General features: G+C 57.4%; 2 protein-coding genes and 1 pseudogene across 7 annotated transcripts in view; all 3 read left to right on the top strand.

Annotated features, from left to right (window-relative positions):
- LOC142598956 (butyrophilin subfamily 3 member A2-like) overlaps positions 1–19,544 on the top strand; it is a 40,980-nt gene that overhangs the window by 17,011 nt on the left and 4,425 nt on the right. For all 6 annotated transcript variants that reach the window (XM_075738474.1, XM_075738475.1, XM_075738476.1 and 3 more), the window contains exon 2: positions 3,858–3,895. In XM_075738474.1, coding sequence (XP_075594589.1) covers positions 3,858–3,895 — 38 coding nt within the window. The remainder of the gene's footprint in view (positions 1–3,857; positions 3,896–19,544) is intronic.
- LOC142598895 (butyrophilin subfamily 3 member A2-like) lies at positions 8,015–19,197 on the top strand. Its single transcript, XM_075738293.1, has 10 exons — positions 8,015–8,150; positions 8,455–8,521; positions 8,983–9,330; positions 10,060–10,341; positions 10,636–10,740; positions 10,957–10,977; positions 11,649–11,672; positions 17,909–17,941; positions 18,429–18,610; positions 19,054–19,197. Exons 2-10 carry the CDS (start codon positions 8,461–8,463, stop codon positions 19,195–19,197), a joined length of 1,200 nt encoding a protein of 399 aa, XP_075594408.1. The 5' UTR covers positions 8,015–8,150; positions 8,455–8,460.
- On the top strand, positions 12,367–14,957 carry LOC142598896 (butyrophilin subfamily 2 member A2-like; annotated as a pseudogene).

Raw genomic sequence — 19,544 nt, 5'->3', positions numbered from 1 at the left:
GATGCTGCTCCAGTTTCCACCGGGCAGCCCCCCAGATCAAGTGGAAGGCCTGATCGCACTTATGACCCTCTTGAAGGGACTTCTAAGTCCTTTCTGCAAGAGATGAACAGTGAATATGATGAGCAGGATTAGAGGGGCCCTGCCTCCAGCCAGGTGGAGGAAAGGGACAACAGAGTGTATTGGACTGTGTGGATCCGATGGCCTGGCACATCAGACCCACAAGAGTACAAGGCCCTAGTGGACACGGGTGCACAGTGTACCCTAATGCCGTCAAACTATGAAGGGGTGGAACCGATCTCTATTTCTGGTGTGACGGGGGGATCCCAACAGTTGACTCTGTTGGAGGCTGAAGTGAGTCTAACTGGGAATGAGTGGCAAAAGCCCCCCACTGTGACTGGGCCAGAGGCTCCGTGCATCCTGGGCATAGACTACCTCCGGAGAGGGTGTTTCAAGGAGTAGCCAAAAGGCTACTGGTGGGCTTCTGGAATAGCTGCCTTGGAATGGCCAGTGCAGAAGTCCAATGGAGAGTGGAGGCTGACGGTAGACTATCGTGGCCTGAATGAAGTCACACGCTGCTGCTGAGTGCTACTGTGCCAGACATGGTGGAACTTCAATAGGAACTGGAGTCAAAGGCAGCCCAGCGGTTCGCCACAATTGATATTGCTGATGTGTTTTTCTGAATCCCTTTGACGGCAGAGTGCAGGCCACAGTTGGCTTTCACCTGGAGGGGCATCCAGTACAGCTGGACCCGACTGCCCCAGGGGTGGAAACACAGCCCCACCATTTGCCATGGCCTGATCCAGACTGCACTGGAAAAGGGTGAAGCTCCGGAGCACCTGCAATACATTGATGACATCATTGTATGGGGCAACTCAGCAGAGGTGAAAGCCATCCAGCTGGCTTTAGATATTGCTGAAAGAGGAAAGTGGCCAACGCTGTACCTCTACACTGACTCATGGATGGTGGCCAATGCCCTGTGGGGTTGGTTACAGCAGTGGAAGCAGAGCAACTGGCAATGCAGAGGCAAACCCATCTGGGCTGCCCCACTGTGGCAAGATATTGCTGCCCGGCTAGAGAAGCTGGTTGTAAAGGTACGTCATGTAGATGCCCATGTACCCAAGAGTCGGGCCACTGAGGAACAGCAGAACAACCAGCAGGGGGATCAGGCTGCCAAGATTGAAGTGGCTCAGGTGGATTTGGACTGGCAGCGTAAGGGTGAATTATTTCTAGCTCGGTGGGCCCATGACACCTCAGGTCATCAAGGAAGAGATGCGACATATAGATGGGCCCGTGATCGAGGGGTGGACTTGAGCATGGACGCCATCTCACAGGTCATACATCAATGTGAAATGTGCGCCGCAATCAAGCAAGCCAAGCGGGTAAAGCCTCTGTGGTATAGAGGCCGATGGTTGAAATATAAATATGGGGAAGCATGGCAAATCGACTACATCACGCTCCCCCAAACCCGCCAAGGCAAGCGTTATGTTCTTACAATGGTGGAAGCAACCAATGGGTGGCTGGAAACATATCCTGTGCCCCATGCCCTGCCCGGAACACTATTCTGGGTCTTGAAAAGCAAGTCCTGTGGTGACATGGCACCCCAGAGAGAATTGAGTCAGACAACGGGACTCATTTTCCGAACAACCTCATAGACACCTGGGCCAAAGAGCGTGGTATTGAGTGGGTGTATCACATCCCCTATCATGCACCAGCCTCTGGGAAAGTTGAAAGGTACAATGGGCTGCTAAAAACTACCCTGAGAGCAATGGGTGGTGGGACCCTCAAACACTGGGACACCCATTTAGCAAAGGCCACCTGGTTAGTTAACACTAGGGGATCTGCCAATCAAGCCGGCCCTGCCCAGTCGAAATTCCCACGCCCAGTAGAAGGGGATAAAGTTCCTGTAGTGCACATGAAAAATATGTTGGGTAAACCAGTTTGGGTTATCCCTGCTTCAGGCAAAGGCAAGCCCATCTGCGGGATTGCTTTTGCTCAGGGACCAGGGTGCACTTGGTGGGTGATGAGAAAAGATGGGGAAGTCCGGTGTGTACCCCAAGGGGATTTGATTTTGGGTGAAAATAGCCAATAAATTAAATTGCATGATATTAATAGCGATATACTGTATCAATGGTATGACCATAAGAATCGCCCAAAACTAATGAAGGATGGACTTTGAAACTGAACAAAGTGCCACGAGGATGGAACTAGAACTGACTTCAACTGGTGCCCAGAAACTTTATTGAAAAATCACATCTTTGACATCCAGACTGTGAGCATGGACCATACCAGATACACCGGCTGTGAAGACTCCGGATGCAGCGTGCAACAATCCAGCAGCACGCACCATTGCTCCTGCTCTGAGAGACTGTAATGGCAGATGGAACCCAAAACCATGGGCTAAATGAACTCGACAGACATTTTAGAGCGATAGCCCATAGGGTAAGGCAATGAGATCTGTAAAATAATCTGGGCATGACATAGATGGTATGGAATAAGGGGTGGATAATGTCCTGGTTCTGGCAAGGATAGAGTTAATTTCCCAAGGAGCCAGGACAGGTGAGCCAAGCTGGCCGGGGGCTATTACATACCGTGTGACATCATGCTCACCATAAAAGGGGGCTAGGCGGGCAGGGGCGGGTTCGGCGTGTCGCATGGCTCCAGGATGGGCTGAGCGTCTGGTCAGTAGGTCAGTCATGGGATCAGTAAATCCTTCTCTGTTATCACCCATTGTTATCAGCACTGTTGTTGATTGTTTCCCTCTCCCTTGCTGTCCCAGTAAACTGCTCTTATCCCAACCCTCCAGGCTTTGCCCTTGTTTTTCTGTTCTCCTCCCCATCCCGCCGGGGGACGGGTGAGCAAGCGGTGCGTGGCACTTAGCTACCGGCTGGGGCTAAACCACATCAGGGAAGGAGCCTGAAGTCAGTCCCACTGGCAGTTATTCTGCACCGGAAACTGGGCAAACGTTGTATTTATTGGGCAGCCTGGGGCCTCCCGCAGCTCATGCCTCTCCAGTGAGCAACATTTTTTTCTACAGGGGATTTAGAATATTTCCTTTCTTTTAGAGTCTTGAAAGAGATTTGGAATAAATGCTGGTGAGGGGGAGCGGGGCAAAGCAGGGGGCTGCACTGGGGAGGTGGGAGCAGTCCCATGCAGCCCTGGAGCAACGTTTTTTTCTGCCATCGGGGTGCTGGTGCAGGTGTTTTGGTGGGATTTCCAGAGACTCTTTGGGAGCAGGTCTAGCCCTTCTTCCCCATCCCCTCTCCACTGGCTGTAACCCCCATCGCCCTCTTTTTGCCTCTCTTACCCTCCCTTTTCTCCAGCTCCGGACGCAGATGTGGCTCCCCGGGGGCCTCCTGAGTTCCTTGCTGACACTCCGTATCCTGCGGCTGGGATCAGGTAGGGATCCTGCAGGGCTAAAAGGGGGTTTTGCCCACTCCGGGAAGCAGCTGTGGGGCAGGGGAGCTGCCATGGGGTGGGGGGAGCCAAGCCCAGAGCTCGGCCCCACATGGGTTTTGCTTTCCCTTGATGTCCTTCTGCAATACATCCCTTGCCCTGGGGGCACCTTCGGTCCCATCCTGCAGCGCTCCCCTCAAACCTTTCTGGCTTGCACCAGGGCTGGCTGGGGTGGAGGTCGTTTTCTGGAGCAGATTTCTGCTCCCAGGAAACCTCCTTCCCCTTCCAGTCCTCCCACTCCCTCTCCAGTTCCTCCACTGTCTTTAGACCACAGGGAGGGCAAAGCAACCCCCGTGGGATGGAGCATGTACCAAGGTCACGCCAAGCTCGCCCCTTGCCATGCAATGCCCCTAAATTAACGTAGGCACAATCTCCGTGTCTCTGTGTCCTTCTCTGTCACCAAGCCAACTTCACAGTGGTGGGACCAGACCACCCTCTCCGTGTTGTTGTGGGGCAGGACATCGTGCTGCCATGTCACTTGTCTCCCTGTGTGGAGGCTCGGAGCTTGGACATCAGGTGGATCCAGCACAGGTTCTCCAAAACAGTGCACCACTACCAAAATGGAGAGGAGCTGTACAGGGAGCAGATGGAGGAATATGATGGGAGGACAGAGTTGGTCAGAGATGGTCTCTCCCGCGGAAGCCTGGACTTGCGAATCTCTGGGTCAAGACCCTCTGATGATGGTCAGTATGTCTGCACTGTGACAGATGGTGCCTCTTATGGAGAAGCTACGGTGAAGCTGGAGGTGGCAGGTTTGTGTCCGGTGCGGTGTTTGCAGGGGCTGGTGCGGGTGTCCCTGGGTTTGTGTGTCCCTCCCAGAGCTCTGTCCCATCCTCAGGTGTGTGGATGAGGTGCCGCAGGACAGGAGGCGTTGAAAGAGGTGGGGTGCGAGGGGGCTGTTGCCTGCAGTGCCTGCCCAGGAGGGAGCACGCAGGTGGTGCTGGAGGTGTTTTTTGGGGCAGAGCCGCATGGCTGCGGTGGCTTTGCTGGGTGTGCGCGGTGTCTGTGAAGGGTGTCCTGGTGATGTTGTGAAGGCCCTGGGGACAAGGTGCTGAGCAGCTCCTTGGGCTGAGAGCTGGGGCTGCAGCCAAGCCAAGGCTGGGACCTGATGCTGTTAGGTGTGGAGTTGGGAAGAGATCTCTTCCTGGGACTGAGCAGCTGGATCTTTGCTTTGGCATTGCCATTTACGCCGTAGGAGACCGGGCACGTTGTCTGGAAGCGTTGGGCCTTCTTGAACAAAGACGGGTGGATGCTGACGCTGCCTTGAGGCACTGAAGCTCGGCAGCTGGGTCTTGCTCTGCCGGGCTGTTTTGTGGGAGATCTGGGGTTGTTTGGCATCAATGCTCTGCAGTTCCTGCACAGGTTGGGGTGGTTTTGGTGGCTGGTTGTGCAACCCTGGTGGGACCTGTGATGTGTCCGCTATTGGGTTCGGTTGATGACTTTGATGAGAGTTAATCCCCAGCTGACCCCAACCACGGGCTCTTCCCCAGCCACAGGCTCTGTCCCTCAGCTCTCCCTGGAGGCTTACGAGGATGGAGGTATCCGGGTGGTGTGTCGATCGGCCGGCTGGTACCCACAACCGGAGGTGCTGTGGAACAATCCCAGTGGGCAGCATCTGCCATCGGTATCCCAGAGACATTTCTTGGATGAGAGGGGCCTATACGATATCGAAGGCATCATCGTTGTGTTCAATGGGAACAGAAATGGGAAATGGTCCTGCATGGTCAGGAACAGCCGCCTCAACCAGGAGCAGGAGACGTCCCTGCACATCTCAGGTGCAACGATGGCAGCCAGACCCTGTGGCACCAGCAGCAGGGCTGGGGTTTGCTGCGTTGCTTTGAGCAGCTTTGATCTGGGGTTCCCAGAGCAAGGTGTGGGGTGTGGGGGCACGGGAGGACTGTGCACCTTCACAGCAGTTTTAGCGCACCAGAGAACCGGAGCCTCGTGCGCTTCAGGTGAGCATTGGTATGTGCAGGGGAGAGAGAGGACTATGTCCCCTTGAGGCCAGGGCTCCCAGGACAAGGGGCTTGTGAGCTAGAGCTTTGGGGCATTTGTCTTTTTCTTCTGCTCAAAGATGGGACTGTAAAACCATCCCTTTTCCTGCTGATGGTTTTGTTTCTCAGCTCCCTTTTCCCACAATGCCCGTCCCTGGATAGTTGGTGTGGGTGTGCTCCTCGTGCTTTCAGTTGTGTTCCTTGGCCTCGGTGCTTATCTGTGGAGAAGGAAAGGTAAGTGGTGTCAGAAGAATGTTTCGCCTTCACCAAAAAGCTCTTTGGGCAAAGGAAGGAAGGGGACAAGGACACGGCGGGGTGTGGGTGGGAGGACAGGGAGCAAGGCCAGATCATCTCTGGCTGGTGGGAAAGCCTAAGAGACCCTCTTGAGATGTTGCCAGGGATGAAGCCAGCTGCTGTCCTGACCCCCTCTTCCTCTGGCTTTGCTTTTCAGGGCTGTAGTCCCGAGAGCTGGGTGAGTCCTTCTGGCCCCTTCCACCAGCAAAACCTCCTGGCAAAGGAGCCCCCCCTGGGAGGGACTTGGGTTTGGATGGCTCTTCACCATTCTCTGGCCATTCATCTGGGTTGACGGAGCCCAAAATGGGGCAGGAGAGCCCTGGGGTTGGGGGCTTCACTGGGCATGGGACATGTCCTGCCCCATGGAAAGAATCGGGGATCCACGTGGGGAGCAGAGACCGAGCTGCAGGTCTACCCTCTTCTGCACTGGTGCTGATGGAAAGGGATGTCCTCCAAGCATCACCCTTCATGTCCCTTGGCTCTTTGGTGCTATGGTGCAGAGCTGTGTCAGTCTCCTTGTTCTGCCCTCTCTTGAAAATCTTGCTCAAAGCTGTGCCTTGCTGATCCTTCGTCTGGAGCAGCAATTTTCTGATGTTTTCCCAGTAGTCAGTTAGCTTCAAGCAGGCTGAGCCTTCAATCTTTGAGTCAGGCTTAAGTCCAGGGTGCCTGGGTGGGCTGACGGGGAGATAGGCTGGCAGGGAGCCATTCCCAGGAGCAAGGTGGTCTTTTCCAGTTCCCCAGGGAAAGAGTTGGGGATCTGTCCAAAGTCTGTTTGCTCCTGTGGCAGCAGCCATGGCATGAGAAGCTGTCCGCTCTGATCACTTAATGCTTTTGGTTTAGCTTTCTAGAGGAAGAACATGTAGTACTAGGTGAGTGTCCACGAGCTCCAACAGGATGTGGGGTGCTGTCCTGGGTGCTCTGTGCTTGGCTCTTTCCCTCCTTGCCCGTCCTCTCCAGCCCTGCATCCCCTGGCTCTGGGAAAGCCCAAGGCGATGTGCCTGGCAGGGTGGGCAGCTCGGGGACACCAGCCCACGCCTGGACCCTCGCCCCTGCCCAGACCTGCTGGGCACCGGATGGGGGATGTGACCAGCTCTTGTCTCTCCTTGTAGCCTGCAGAAAGTTTCCGCTTCCCCACAATCCAGGTAATCCCGTATTTTAGTGCCATTCTGGGTGGTTCTCCTCCCTCTCCTTGTGTGCAAGGGGCAGCTGGGCTGGGCAGTGCACGGGACTGGCCGTGCCTGGGTGTGTTTGGGGACTCAGACACCCCAGACCAGGGCACTAGCCTGTTCTCCAGCCTGTTTTCTTGCCTTTCCAAGCCATTGTGAGGGCCATCCCTGGGGCCAAGAGGAGCCCTCTCCCACCCCCTGACAGCCCGTGCACTGCCCAGACCCAGCCACTGCCTCCCCACCCTGCTCCTCCCTGCTGGGGCTGCAGCCCCACCGGTGCCTGTTCCCAGGGGACCCAGCTGGGCCGTGGCCGTGCTGGGGCCGGCCCCGTGATGGGCATCTCTCGGAGGAAGGAGATGCCCCGTGTGGTGCCCCGCAGGGCAGAGCCTGGCCCCAGGGGGCTCAAACCCTGCCCAGGACGCAGCTCTGCCCCTGAGGCTCTGCCTCCTCCTGTCCCCTGCAGACGTGGTGACCCTGGATCCAAACTCGGCTCATTCCCAACTTCTCCTGTCAGCGGATGGGAGAAGTGTGAGAAGGGGAAGAGCACGGCAGGACCTGCCCGACACCCCGGAGAGATTTGACACTCGGTGCTGTGTGCTGGGCCAGGAGGGGTTCAGGGAGGGGAGGCACTGCTGGGGGGTGGAGGTGAAGGGGGAGGTGGGAGGTTATTCCTGGTGGGCTGTGGGGGTGGCCAGGGACTCTGTGGACAGGAAGGGGGATCCGGCCCTGAGCCCTGAAGGAGGGATCTGGGGGGTGCAGCACTGGGAAGGGCACTTTGTGTCTCTCACCTCTCCTCCCCTGTCCCTGGGCCGGGTCCCCAGGAGATTCTGGGTCTGTCTGGACTGCACGCAGGGGCTGCTGACTTTCATCGATGTTGACAGCGGGATCGAGATATTTGCTTTCCCACCAGCCTTGTTCAATGGAGAGATCATCCGACCCTGGTTTTGGGTGGGGTTGTTTCTACCACAGCAGCAGCTGAGCCCCACTCATCCGCTTGCTCTTTCCTCTCCATCTGGGTGGGGGAGAGAAACGGAAGTGTCAGTATAAGGAAACGGTTTTTCTGGTTTTGTCGTTAGAACGTTATTTTACGGCTACCTCTTGGTGCTGAAGATGCAGAACTCCAGCTCATTGCCTGGGGGAAGGAGCCTGAAGTCACCCCACAGGCAGGAATTCTGCACTGGAAACTGGGCAACCGTTGGATTTATTGGGCAGCCTGGTGCCTCCCGCAGCTCGTGCCTGTCTGGTGAGTAACATTTCTTTCTGCAGGGGATTTAGAATATTTCCTTTCCTTTAGAGTCATGTCAGGGATTTGCAATAAATGCTGGTGAGGGGGAGTGGGGCACAGCAGGGGGCTCTGCCAGGGAGCCATGTGTGGTCCCTTCCTGCCCTGGAGCAACGGTTTGTTCCTCCGTCAGGGTGCTGGTGCAGGTGGTTTGGTGGGATTTCTGGAGACTCTTTGGGGGCAGGTGCAGTCCTTCTTCCCCTTTCCAGAAGCTGTAACTCCCCATCGCCCTCCCTCTGCCTCCCTTCCCCTCCCTCTTCTCCAGCTCCAGATGCAGATGTGGCTCCTCCTAAGTTATTTGGTGACTCTCCACGTCCTGTGGCTGGGATCAGGTAGGGATCCTGCAGGGCTGGTGGGGGTTTTCTCCAATCTGGGTGGCAGCTGTGGGGTAGGGGACCCCCCATGGGGTGGGGGGGAGGCGAGTTGAGAGCTGGGCCCCACATGGGTTAGGCTTTCCCTTGGGTTCTTTCTGCAATACATCCCTTGCCCTGGGGGCACCTTCGGTCCCATCCTGCAGCGCTCCCCTCAAACATTTCTGGCTTGCAGCAGGGCTGGCTGGGGTGGAGGTCGTTTTCTGGAGCAGGTTCCCGCTCCCAGGAAACCTCCTTCTCCTTCCAGTCCTCCCACTCCCTCTCCAGTTCCTCCACTGTCTTTGGACCATGGGGAGGGAAAGGTAATGCCCATGGGATGGAGCGTGCACTGAGGTTACGCCAAGCTCGCCCCATGCCATGCAATGCCCTTAAATTAACGTAGGCGCAATCTCCGTGTCTCTGTGTCCTTCTCCATCACCAAGCTGACTTCAGTGTGGTGGGACCAGACCGCCCTCTCCGTGTGACTGCTGGGCGGTACATCGTGCTGCCATGTCACTTGTCCCCCGTCATGGATGCTCGGAGCTTGGACATCAGGTGGATCCGTCACCAAGTCTATGAGACGGTGCACCACTACCGAAACGGAGAGGACCTGTACAGGGAGCAGATGGAGGAATATGATGGGAGGACAGAGCTGGTCAGAGATGGTCTCTCCCGTGGACACCTGGACTTGCGAATTTCTGAGTTGAGACCCTCTGACAATGGTCAGTACGTCTGCACTGTGACAGATGGTGCCTCTTATGGAGAAGCTACGGTGGATGTGGAGGTGGCAGGTTTGTGTCCGGTGCGGTGTTTGCAGGGGCTGGTGTGGGTGTCCCTGGGTTTGTGTGTCCCTCCCAGAGCTCTGTCCCATCCTCAGGTGTGTGGATGAGGTGCCGCAGGACAGGAGGCGTTGAAAGAGGTGGGGTGCGAGGGGGCTGTTGCCTGCAGTGCCTGCCCAGGAGGGAGCACGCAGGTGGTGCTGGAGGTGTTTTTGGGGCAGAGCCGCAGGGATGCGGTGGCTTTGCTGGGTGTGCGCGGTGTCTGTGAAGGGTGTCCTGGTGATGTTGTGAAGGCCCTGGGGACAAGGTGCTGAGCAGCTCCTTGGGCTGAGAGCTGGGGCTGCAGCCAAGCCAAGGCTGGGACCTGACGCTGTTAGGTGTGGAGTTGGGAAGAGATCTCTTCCTGGGTCTGAGCAGCTGAATCTTTCTTTGGCTTTACCCTTTGTACCGTAGGAGACCCAGCACGTTGTCTGGGAGTGTTGGGTCTTCTTAAGCAAAGACAGGTGGGTGCTGATGCTGCCTTGAGGCGCTGAAGCTCAGCAGCTGGGTCTTGCTCTGCCGGGCTGTTTTGTGGGAGATCTGGGGTGGTTTGGCATCAATGCTCTGCAGTTCCTGCACAAGTTGGGGTGGTTTTGGTGGACGGTCCTGTAGCCCCGGTGAGACCTGTGATGTGTCTGTTATCGGATTCATCTTTGAGTTGAGTCCATCCCACACTGACCCCAACCACGGGCTTTTCCCCAGCCACAGGCTCTGTCCCTCAGCTCTCCCTGGAGGCTTACGAGGATGGAGGTATCCGGGTGGTGTGTCGATCGGCCGGCTGGTACCCACAACCAGAGGTGCTGTGGAAAGATCCCGATGGGCAGCATCTCCCCTCGGTCTCCCAGAGACATTTCTTGGATGCGAGGGGCCTGTTTGGCATCGAAGATGTCATCATTGTGACTGGGAACAGACATGGGAAATGGTCCTGCGTGGTCAGGAACAGCCGCCTCAACCAGGAGCAGGAGACGTCCCTGCACATCTCAGGTGCTTTGAGCAGCTTTGATCTGGGGTTCCCGGGGCAAGGTGTGGGGTGTGGGGGCACGGGAGGGCTGTGCACCTTCACAGCAGTTTTAGCGCACCAGAGAACCGGAGCCTCGTGCGCTTCAGGTGAGCATTGGTATGTGCAGGGGAGAGAGAGGACTATGTCCCCTTGAGGCCAGGGCTCCCAGGACAAGGGGCTTGTGAGCTAGAGCTTTGGGGCATTTGTCTTTTTGTTCTTCTGCTCAAAGACGGGACTGTAAAACCATCCCTTTTCCTGATGATGGTTTTGTTTCTCAGCTCCCTTTTTCCACATTGCCCGTCCCTGGATGGTTGGTGTGGCTGTGCTCCTCGTGCTTTCAGTTGTGTTCATTGGCCTCGGTGCTTATCTGTGGAGAAGGAAAGGTAAGTGATGTCAGAAGAATGTTTTGCCTTCACCAAAAGCTCTTTGGGCAAAGGAATGAAGGGGACAAGGACACGGCGGGGTGTGGGCGGGAGGACAGGGAGCAAGGCCAGACCATCTCTGGCTGGTGGGAAGGTGCAAGAGACCCTCTTGAGATGTTCCCAGGGATGAAGCCAGCTGCTGTCCTGACCCCCTCTTCCTCTGGCTTTGCTTTTCAGGGCTGCAGTCCCGAGAGCTGGGTGAGTCCTTCTGGCCCCTTCCACCAGCAAAACCTCCTGGCAAAGGAGCCCCCCTGGGAGGGACTTGGGTTTGGATGGCTCTTCACCATTCTCTGGCCATTCATCTGGGTTGACAGAGCCCAAAATGGGGCAGGAGAGCTCTGGCGTTGGGGGCTTCACCGGCCACAGGACATGTCCTGCCCCATGAAAGTAATGAGGATTAATCTGGGGAGTAGCGACCCAGCTGCAGGTCTGCCCTCTTCTGCACTGGTGCTGATGCAAAGGGATGTCCTCCACTCATCACCCTTCATGTCCCTTGGCTCTTTGGTGGCGCAGTGCAGAGACCTGTGTCAGTCTCCTTATTCTGCCCACTTGTGAAAATCTTGCTCAAAGCTGTGCCTTGCTGATCCTTACTCTGGAGCAGCAATTTCCTGGTGTTTTCCCAGTAGTCAGTTCGCTTCAAGCAGGCTGAGCCTTCAATCTTTGAGTCAGGCTTAACCCCAGAGTGCCTGGGTGGGCTGACGGGGGGATAGGCTGGCAGGGAGCCCTTCCCACGAGCAAGGTGGTCTTTTCCAATTCCCCAGGGAAAGAGTTCGGCACCTGCCCAAACTCTGTTTGCTCCTGTGGCAGCAGCCATGGGATGACAACCTGTCCCCTCTGATCACTTAATGATTTTTGATTTTGCTTTCCAGAGACAACAGTTGCAGGACTGAAGGGTGAGTGTCTGTGAGCTCCATCAGGGCATGGGGTCCTGTCCCGGGCGCTCTGTGCTCGGCCCTGTGACAGACCGGACTGTAAGAACATTTGTCTCAAAGATCACTTGCTCAATGGAAATCCCCTCCAGCTACTGAGTGGGATAAGGACGGTTGCCGGGTCATAGAGACTTTCAACCTGGGAAAAACACCCTGTGGGGTCATGGGCAGCTCTGTGAGATGACAGTCGCGTGAAGAACAGGGATGGAACTGCAAGAAGTGTGTGCACGTGTGCAGGAACATGGAGCCGTGTCGCACGTGCCATCGTGAAAACCGCCACCGGTATAAAAGGCAACTGCCAAGATGAGGGGGTCCGCGACTTCGCCCACAGTCGCAGAACGAGGGATTTGGACCCCCAAGACGCTGCGGATCCATGGCAGTGACTGTTCTTGTTTTTCTATCCCAGAGTCTTGCTTGGTTTTCTGCCTTTCTTTTCTGCTCTGTTCTCTCTCTCTTATTGGTTACCGTTACCTTTTTTTATTACTTTTTTCATAATTAAAACATGTTTCCAGTACACAGCATTTGACCTCATTTGTGTCGTAGTCTTGCTCTTGGGATTGTATCGAAACCTCCACAACACTGGATCAGGACAGGCCCTTTCCCTCCTTGCCTGTCCTCTCCATCCCTGCATCCCCTGGCTCTGGGAAAGCCCAAGGCGATGTGCCTGGCAGGGTGGGCAGCTCGGGGACAACAGCCCAGGCCTGGACCCTCGCCCCTGCCCAGACTTGCTGGGGACCGGCTGGGGGATGTGACCACATCTCTCCTTGTAGCCTGCAGAAAGTTTCCGCTTCCCCACAATCCAGGTAATCCCGTATTTTAGTGCCATTCTGGGTGGTTCTCCTCCCTCTCCTTGTGTGCAAGGGGCATCTGGGCTGGGCAGTGCACGGGACTGGCCGTGCCTGGGTGTGTTTGGGGACTCAGACCCCCCAGACCAGGGCACTAGCCTGTTCTCCAGCCTGTTTTCTTGCCTTTCCAAGCCATTGTGAGGGCCATCCCTGGGGCCAAGAGGAGCCCTCTCCCACCCCCTGACAGCCCGTGCACTGCCCAGACCCAGCCACTGCCTCCCCACCCTGCTCCTCCCTGCTGGGGCTGCAGCCCCACCGGTGCCTGTTCCCAGGGGACCCAGCTGGGCCGTGGCCGTGCTGGGGCCGGCCCCGTGATGGGCATCTCTCGGAGGAAGGAGATGCCCCGTGTGGTGCCCCGCGGGGCAGAGCCTGGCCCCAGGGGGCTCAAACCCTGCCCAGGACGCAGCTCTGCCCCTGAGGCTCTGCCTCCTCCTGTCCCCTGCAGACGTGGGGACCCTGGATCCAAACTCGGCTCATTCCCAACTTCTCCTGTCAGCGGATGGGAGAAGTGTGAGAAGGGGAAGAGCACGGCAGGACCTGCCCGACACCCCGGAGAGATTTGACACTCGGTGCTGTGTGCTGGGCCAGGAGGGGTTCAGGGAGGGGAGGCACTGCTGGGGGGTGGAGGTGAAGGGGGAGCTGGGAGGTGATGCCTGGTGGGCTGTGGGGGTGGCCAGGGGCTCTGTGGACAGGAAGGGGGATCCGGCCCTGAGCCCTGAAGGAGGGATCTGGGGGGTGCAGCACTGGGAAGGGCACTTTGTGTCTCTCACCTCTCCTCCCCTGTCCCTGGGCCGGGTCCCCAGGAGATTCTGGGTCTGTCTGGACTGCACGCAGGGGCTGCTGACTTTCATCGATGCTGACAGCAGGGTCGAGATCTTCTCTTTCCCATGAGCCTCGTTCAATGGCGAGATCATCCGACCCTGGTTTTGGGTGGTGTCGTGGTTTTACCCCAGATGGCAACTGAGCCGCACCCAGCCACTCACTTCCTCCCTATCATCAGATGTGAGAGAATTGGCAGAGAAAATGTTTTTTTGATCTGCTGTTTTGTGATTAGAAGTTTATTTTGTCACTACCCTCTTGGTGTTGAAGATGCAGAACCTCATCTGGGGGGAAAGAGCCTGAAGGCACTCCCGTAGTCAGTTTTCTCCACCTGAAAGCACACAAAGGTTGGATTTATTGGGCAGCCTGGTGCCTCCTGCAGCTCGTACCTGTCCGGTGAGTGACTTGGCTTTCTGCAGAGGATTTAGAATATTTCTTTTCCTTTAGAGTCTTGTCAGGGATTTGGAATAAATGCTGGTGAGGGGGAGTGGGGCAGAGCAGGGGGCTGACCAGGGGAGCCGTGTGCGGTCCTGTCCTGCCCTGGACCAAGAGTTTGTTCTGCCGTCAGGGTGCTGGTGCAGGTGGTTTGGTGGGATTTCCAGAGACTATCTGGGGGCAGGTGCAGCCCTTCTTCCCCATCCCCTCTCCAGCACTTGTAACCCCCCATCGCCCTCCCTCTGCCTCCCTTCCCCTCCCTCTTCTCCAGCTCTAGACCCAGATGTGGCTCCCCGCGAGCCCCGGGAACCTCCTGAGTTATTTGGTGACTCTCCACGTCCTGCGGCTGGGATCAGGTAGGGATCCTGCAGGGCTGGCGGGGTGGTTTGCCGTCTCTGGGTGGCAGCTGTGGGTCAGGGGAGCTGCCATGGGGTGGGGGGAGCCCAGCCCACAGCTGGGCCCCGCATGGGTTTTGTTTTCCCTTGGGCTCTTTCTGCAATACATCCCTTGCCCTGGGGGCACCTTCGGTCCCGTCCTGCAGCGCTCCCCTCAAACATTTCTGGCTTGCACCAGGGCTGGCTGGGGTGGAGTTCGGTTTCTGGAGCAGATTTCTGCTCCCAGGAAACCTCCTTCTCCTTCCAGTCCTCCCACTCCCTCTCCAGTTCCTCCACTGTCTTTGGACCACGAGGAGGGCAAAGTAATGCCCATGGGATGGAGCATGCACCAAGGTCACGCCAAGCTCGCCCCTTGCCATGCAATGCCCCTAAATTAACGTGGGTGCAATCTCCATGTCTCTGTGTCCTTCTCCATCACCAAGCTGACTTTAGTGTGGTGGGACCAGACCGCCCTCTACGTGTCGCTGTGGGGCAGGACGTCGTGCTGCCATGTCACTTGTCCTCTGGCGTGGATGCTCGGAGCTTGGACATCAGGTGGATCCGGCACCAGGTCTCTGAAACGGTGCACCACTACCGAAACGGAGAGGACCTGTACAGGGAGCAGATGGAGGAATATGATGGGAGGACAGAGCTGGTCAGGGATGGTCTCGCCAGTGGACGCCTGGACTTGCGAATCTCCTGGTTGAGACCCTCTGACGATGGTCAGTACGTCTGCACTGTGACAGATGGTGCCTCTTCTGGAGAAGCTATGGTGAAGCTGGAGGTGGCAGGTTTGTGTCCGGTGCGGTGTTTGCAGGGGCTGGTGCGGGTGTCCCTGGGTTTGTGTGTCCCTCCCAGAGCTCTGTCCCATCCTCAGGTGTGTGGATGAGGTGCCGCAGGACAGGAGGCGTTGAAAGAGGTGGGGTGCGAGGGGGCTGTTGCCTGCAGTGCCTGCCCAGGAGGGAGCACGCAGGTGGTGCTGGAGGTGTTTTTTGGGGCAGAGCCGCACGGATGTGGTGGCTTTGCTGGGTGTTCGTTGGGGCTTCTTGAACAAAGACGGGTGGGTGCTGATGCTGCCTTGAGGTGCTGAAGCTCGGCAGCTGGGTCTTGCTCTGCTGGGCTGTTTTGTGGGAGATCTGGGGTTGTTTGGCATCAATGGTCTGCAGTTCCTGCACAGGTTGGGGTGGTTTTGGTGGACGGTACCCCAGCCCTGGTGGAACCTGTGATGTGTCTGCTATCAGGTTCAGTCATCACCTTTGACTTGAGCCCATCCCACACTGACCCCAACCACGGGCTCTTCCCCAGCCACAGGCTCTTGCCCTCACCTCTCCCTGGAGGCTTACGAGGACGGAGGCATCCAGGTGGTGTGTCGATCGGCCGGCTGGTACCCACAACCGGAGGTGCTGTGGAAAGATCCCAAAGGGCAGCATCTCCCCTCGGTCTCCCAGAGACATTCCTCAGATGAGAGGGGCCTGTTTAGCATCGAAGATATCATCATTGTGACTGGGAACAGACATGGGAAATGGTCCTGTGTGGTCAGGAACAGCCGCCTCAACCAGGAGCAGGAGACGTCCCTGCACATCTCAGGTGCTTTGAGCAGCTTTGATCTGGGGTTCCCAGTGCAAGGTGTGGGGTGTGGGGGCACGGGAGGGCTGGGCACCTTCACAGCAGTTTTAGCGCACCAGAGAACCGGAGCCTCGTGCGCTTCAGGTGAGCATTGGTATGTGCAGGGGAGAGAGAGGACTATGTCCCCTTGAGGCCAGGGCTCCCAGGACAAGGGGCTGTGAGCTAGAGCTTTGGGGCATTTGTCTTTTTGTTCTTCTGCTCAAAGACGGGACTGTAAAACCATCCCTTTTCCTGATGATGGTTTTGTTTCTCAGCTCCCTTTTTCCACAATGCCCGTCCCTGGATGGTTGGTGTGGCTGTGCTCCTCGTGCTTTCTGTTGTGTTCCTTGGCCTCGGTGCTTATCTGTGGAGAAGAAAAGGTAAGTGGTGTCACAAGAATGTTTTGCCTTCACGAAAAAGCTCTTTGGGCAAAGGAATGAAGGGGACAAGGACACGGTGGGGTGTGGGCGGGAGGACAGGGAGCATGGCCAGAGTGTCTGGCTGGTGGGAAGGTGCAAGAGACCCTCTTGAGATGTTCCCAGGGATGAAGCCAGCTGCTGTCCTGACCCCCTCTTCCTCTGGCTTTGCTTTTCAGGGCTGCAGTCCCGAGAGCTGGGTGAGTCCTTCTGGCCCCTTCCCCCAGCAAAACCTCCTGGCAAAGGATCCCCCCTGGGAGGGACTTGGGTTTCGATGGCTCTTCACCATTCTCTGGCCATTCATCTGGGTTGACAGAGCCCAAAATGGGGCAGGAGAGCTCTGGGGTTGGGGGCTTCACTGGGCACAAGACATGTCCTGCCCCATGGAAGGTAATGAGGATTAATCTGGGGAGTAGCGACCCAGCTGCAGGTCTGCCCTCTTCTGCACTGGTGCTGATGGAAAGGGACGTCCTCCACTCATCACCCTTCATGTCCCTTGGCTCTTTGGTGCTGTGGTGCAGAGAGCTGCGTCAGTCTCCTTATTCTGCCCACTCGTGAAAATCTTGCTCAAAGCTGTGCCTTGCTGATCCTTAGCCTGGAGCAGCAATTTCCTGGTGTTTTCCCAGTAGTCAGTTCGCTTCAAGCAGGCTGAGCCTTCAATCTTTGAGTCAGGCTTAACCCCAGAGTGCCTGGGTGGGCTGACGGGGGGATAGGCTGGCAGGGAGCCCTTCCCAGGATCAAGGTGGTCTTTTCCAATTCCCCAGGGAAAGAGTTGGGCACCTGCCCAAACTCTGTTTGCTCCTGTAGGAGCAGCCATGGCATGAGAAGCTGTCCCCTCTGATCACTTAATGATTTTTGGTTTTGCTTTCCAGAGACAACAGTTGCAGGACTGACGCATGAGTGTCTGTGAGCTCCGTCATGGCGTGGGGTCCTGTCCCTGGCGCTCTGTGCTCGGCCCTGTGACAGACCGGACTGTAAGAACATTTGTCTCAAAGATCACTTGCTCAATGGAAATCCCCTCCAGCTACTGAGTGGGATAAGGACGGTTGCCGGGTCATAGAGACTTTCAACCTGCGAAAAACACCCTGCGGGGTCATGGGCAGCTCTGTCAGACGACAGTCGCGTGAAGAACAGGGATGGAACTGCAAGAAGTGTGTGCACGTGTGCAGGAACATGGAGCCGTGTCGCACGTGCCATCGTGAAAACCGCCACTGCTATAAAAGGCAACTGCCAAGATGAGGGGGTCCGCAACTTCGCCCACAGTCGCAGAACGAGAGATTTGGACCCCCAAGACGCTGCGGATCCATGGCAGTGACTGTTCTTGTTTTTCTATCCCAGAGTCTTGCTTAGTTTTCTGCCTTTCTTTTCTGCTCTGTCCTATCACTCTTATTGGTTACAGTTACCTTTTTTTATTACTTTTTTCATAATAAAAACTGTTTCTGGTACACAGCATTTGACCTCATTTGTGTCTTAGTCTTGCTCTTGGGATTGTATCAAAACCTCCACAACACTGGATCAGGACAGGCCCTTTCCCTCCTTCCCCATCCTCTCCATCCCTGCATCCCCTGGCTCTGGGAAAGCCCAAGGCGATGTGCCTGGCAGGGTGGGCAGCTCGGGGACACCAGCCCCGGGATGGACCCTCGCCCCTGCCCAGACCTGCTGGGCACCGGATGGGGGATGTGACCAGCTCTTGTCTCTCCTTGTAGCCTGCAGAAAGTTTCCGCTTCCCCATCATCCAGGTAATCCCGTATTTTAGTGCCATTCTGGGTGGTTCTCCTCCCTCTCCTTGTGTGCAAGGGGCAGCTGGGCTGGGCAGTGCACGGGACTGGCCGTGCCTGGGTGTGTTTGGGGACTCAGACCCCCCAGACCAGGGCACGAGCCTGTTCTCCAGCCTGTTTTCTGCCTTTCCAAGCCATTGTGAGGGCCATCGCTGGGGCCAAGAGGAGCCCTCTCCCACCCCCCTGACAGCCCGTGCACTGCCCAGACCCAGCCACTGCCTCCCCACCCTGCTCCTCCCTGCTGGGGCTGCAGCCCCACCGGTGCCTGTTCCCAGGGGACCCAGCTGGGCCGTGGCCGTGCTGGGGCCGGCCCCGTGATGGGCATCTCTCGGAGGAAGGAGATGCCCCGTGTGGTGCCCCGCGGGGCAGAGCCTGGCCCCAGGGGGCTCAAACCCTGCCCAGGACGCAGCTCTGCCCCTGAGGCTCTGCCTCCTCCTGTCCCCTGCAGACGTGGTGACCCTGGATCCAAACTCGGCTCATTCCCAACTTCTCCTGTCAGCGGATGGGAGAAGTGTGAGATGGGGAGGAGCACGGCAGGACCTGCCCGACACCCCAGAGAGATTTGACACTCGGTGCTGTGTGCTGGGCCAGGAGGGGTTCAGGGAGGGGAGGCACTGCTGGGGGGTGGAGGTGAAGGGGGAGCTGGGAGGTGATGCCTGGTGGGCTGTGGGGGTGGCCAGGGGCTCTGTGGACAGGAAGGGGGATCCGGCCCTGAGCCCTGAAGGAGGGATCTGGGGGGTGCAGCACTGGGAAGGGCACTTTGTGTCTCTCACCTCTCCTCCCCTGTCCCTGGGCCGGGTCCCCAGGAGATTCTGGGTCTGTCTGGACTGCACGCAGGGGCTGGTGACTTTCATCAAAGCCAACAGTGGGGGTCAAGATCTTTGCTTTCCCACTAGTCTCGTTCAATGGAAACATCATACGCCCCCAGTTTTGGGTGCACACAGAGGAAACCCAGCTGTGCCTGAAGGACAGCACCTCCTGCACCCTCTGCCCCTCTTCCATCCCCACCGCAGCCCCGCACAGCCCCTGCCCTGCTGCAGACACTGCCCGCTCTCCTCTCCTCCATCCCGCAGCAGCACATGTCCCTCTCGGCCCTGCCCAAGCCCACCCTGCCCAGGCACAGCACCATGGCCTTCAAGAAAGCTTTGGGGGTGACCATGGAGTCTGGCCGTGCTGGTTCCTGGGGGCTTTTTGTCCTGATTCCCGCCTGCCCGTGAAAGGGATTTGCAGACTGATTTTTCAGTCCCCGGTGGGGGGGTTGCACGCCTTCCTTTTGCCCACCCTGACCCATGCTGCTCCCAGACCCCCCTGGAGCTCAGTATGGGTTCCCCGACAGCCCGGGAGTAGATGGGGCTTTCCCTGGTCTTCCCCCCCAGGTCTGGGTATGGCCCCTGAGTCCCCCCGTACCCATACCCTCCTCTGGGTACAGCCCCTTGCACCCCCCTGCACCCCTTCTCTGGGGGATGGGCTGCCCCTGCATGGGGATGGGAGGGTGGGCACAGCGGGGGACACGTCCTCCCCTGGCATCTGAGGTCCCCGAGGGGACAGGGCAAAGGCACAGGGT

This window comes from Balearica regulorum, chromosome 32 (genome assembly GCF_011004875.1).
Source record: "Balearica regulorum gibbericeps isolate bBalReg1 chromosome 32, bBalReg1.pri, whole genome shotgun sequence".
In the NCBI taxonomy this organism is placed as follows: domain Eukaryota; kingdom Metazoa; phylum Chordata; class Aves; order Gruiformes; family Gruidae; genus Balearica; species Balearica regulorum.
The sequence above is the reverse complement of the archived record's forward strand: the minus strand, read 5'-3'. Positions and strand labels throughout refer to the sequence as shown.

Excerpts from the sequence above, each read along its gene's own strand:
- LOC142598895 (XM_075738293.1), top strand. The coding sequence starts at position 8,461 with ATGCAGATGTGGCTCCTCCTAAGTTATTTGGTGACTCTCCACGTCCTG. Across the intron at positions 10,342-10,635 it reads GACGTCCCTGCACATCTCAG|CTCCCTTTTTCCACATTGCC; the intron begins GTGCTTTGAGCA and ends TTTGTTTCTCAG. Across the intron at positions 18,611-19,053 it reads GGCACTGCTGGGGGGTGGAG|CAGCACATGTCCCTCTCGGC; the intron begins GTGAAGGGGGAG and ends TCCATCCCGCAG.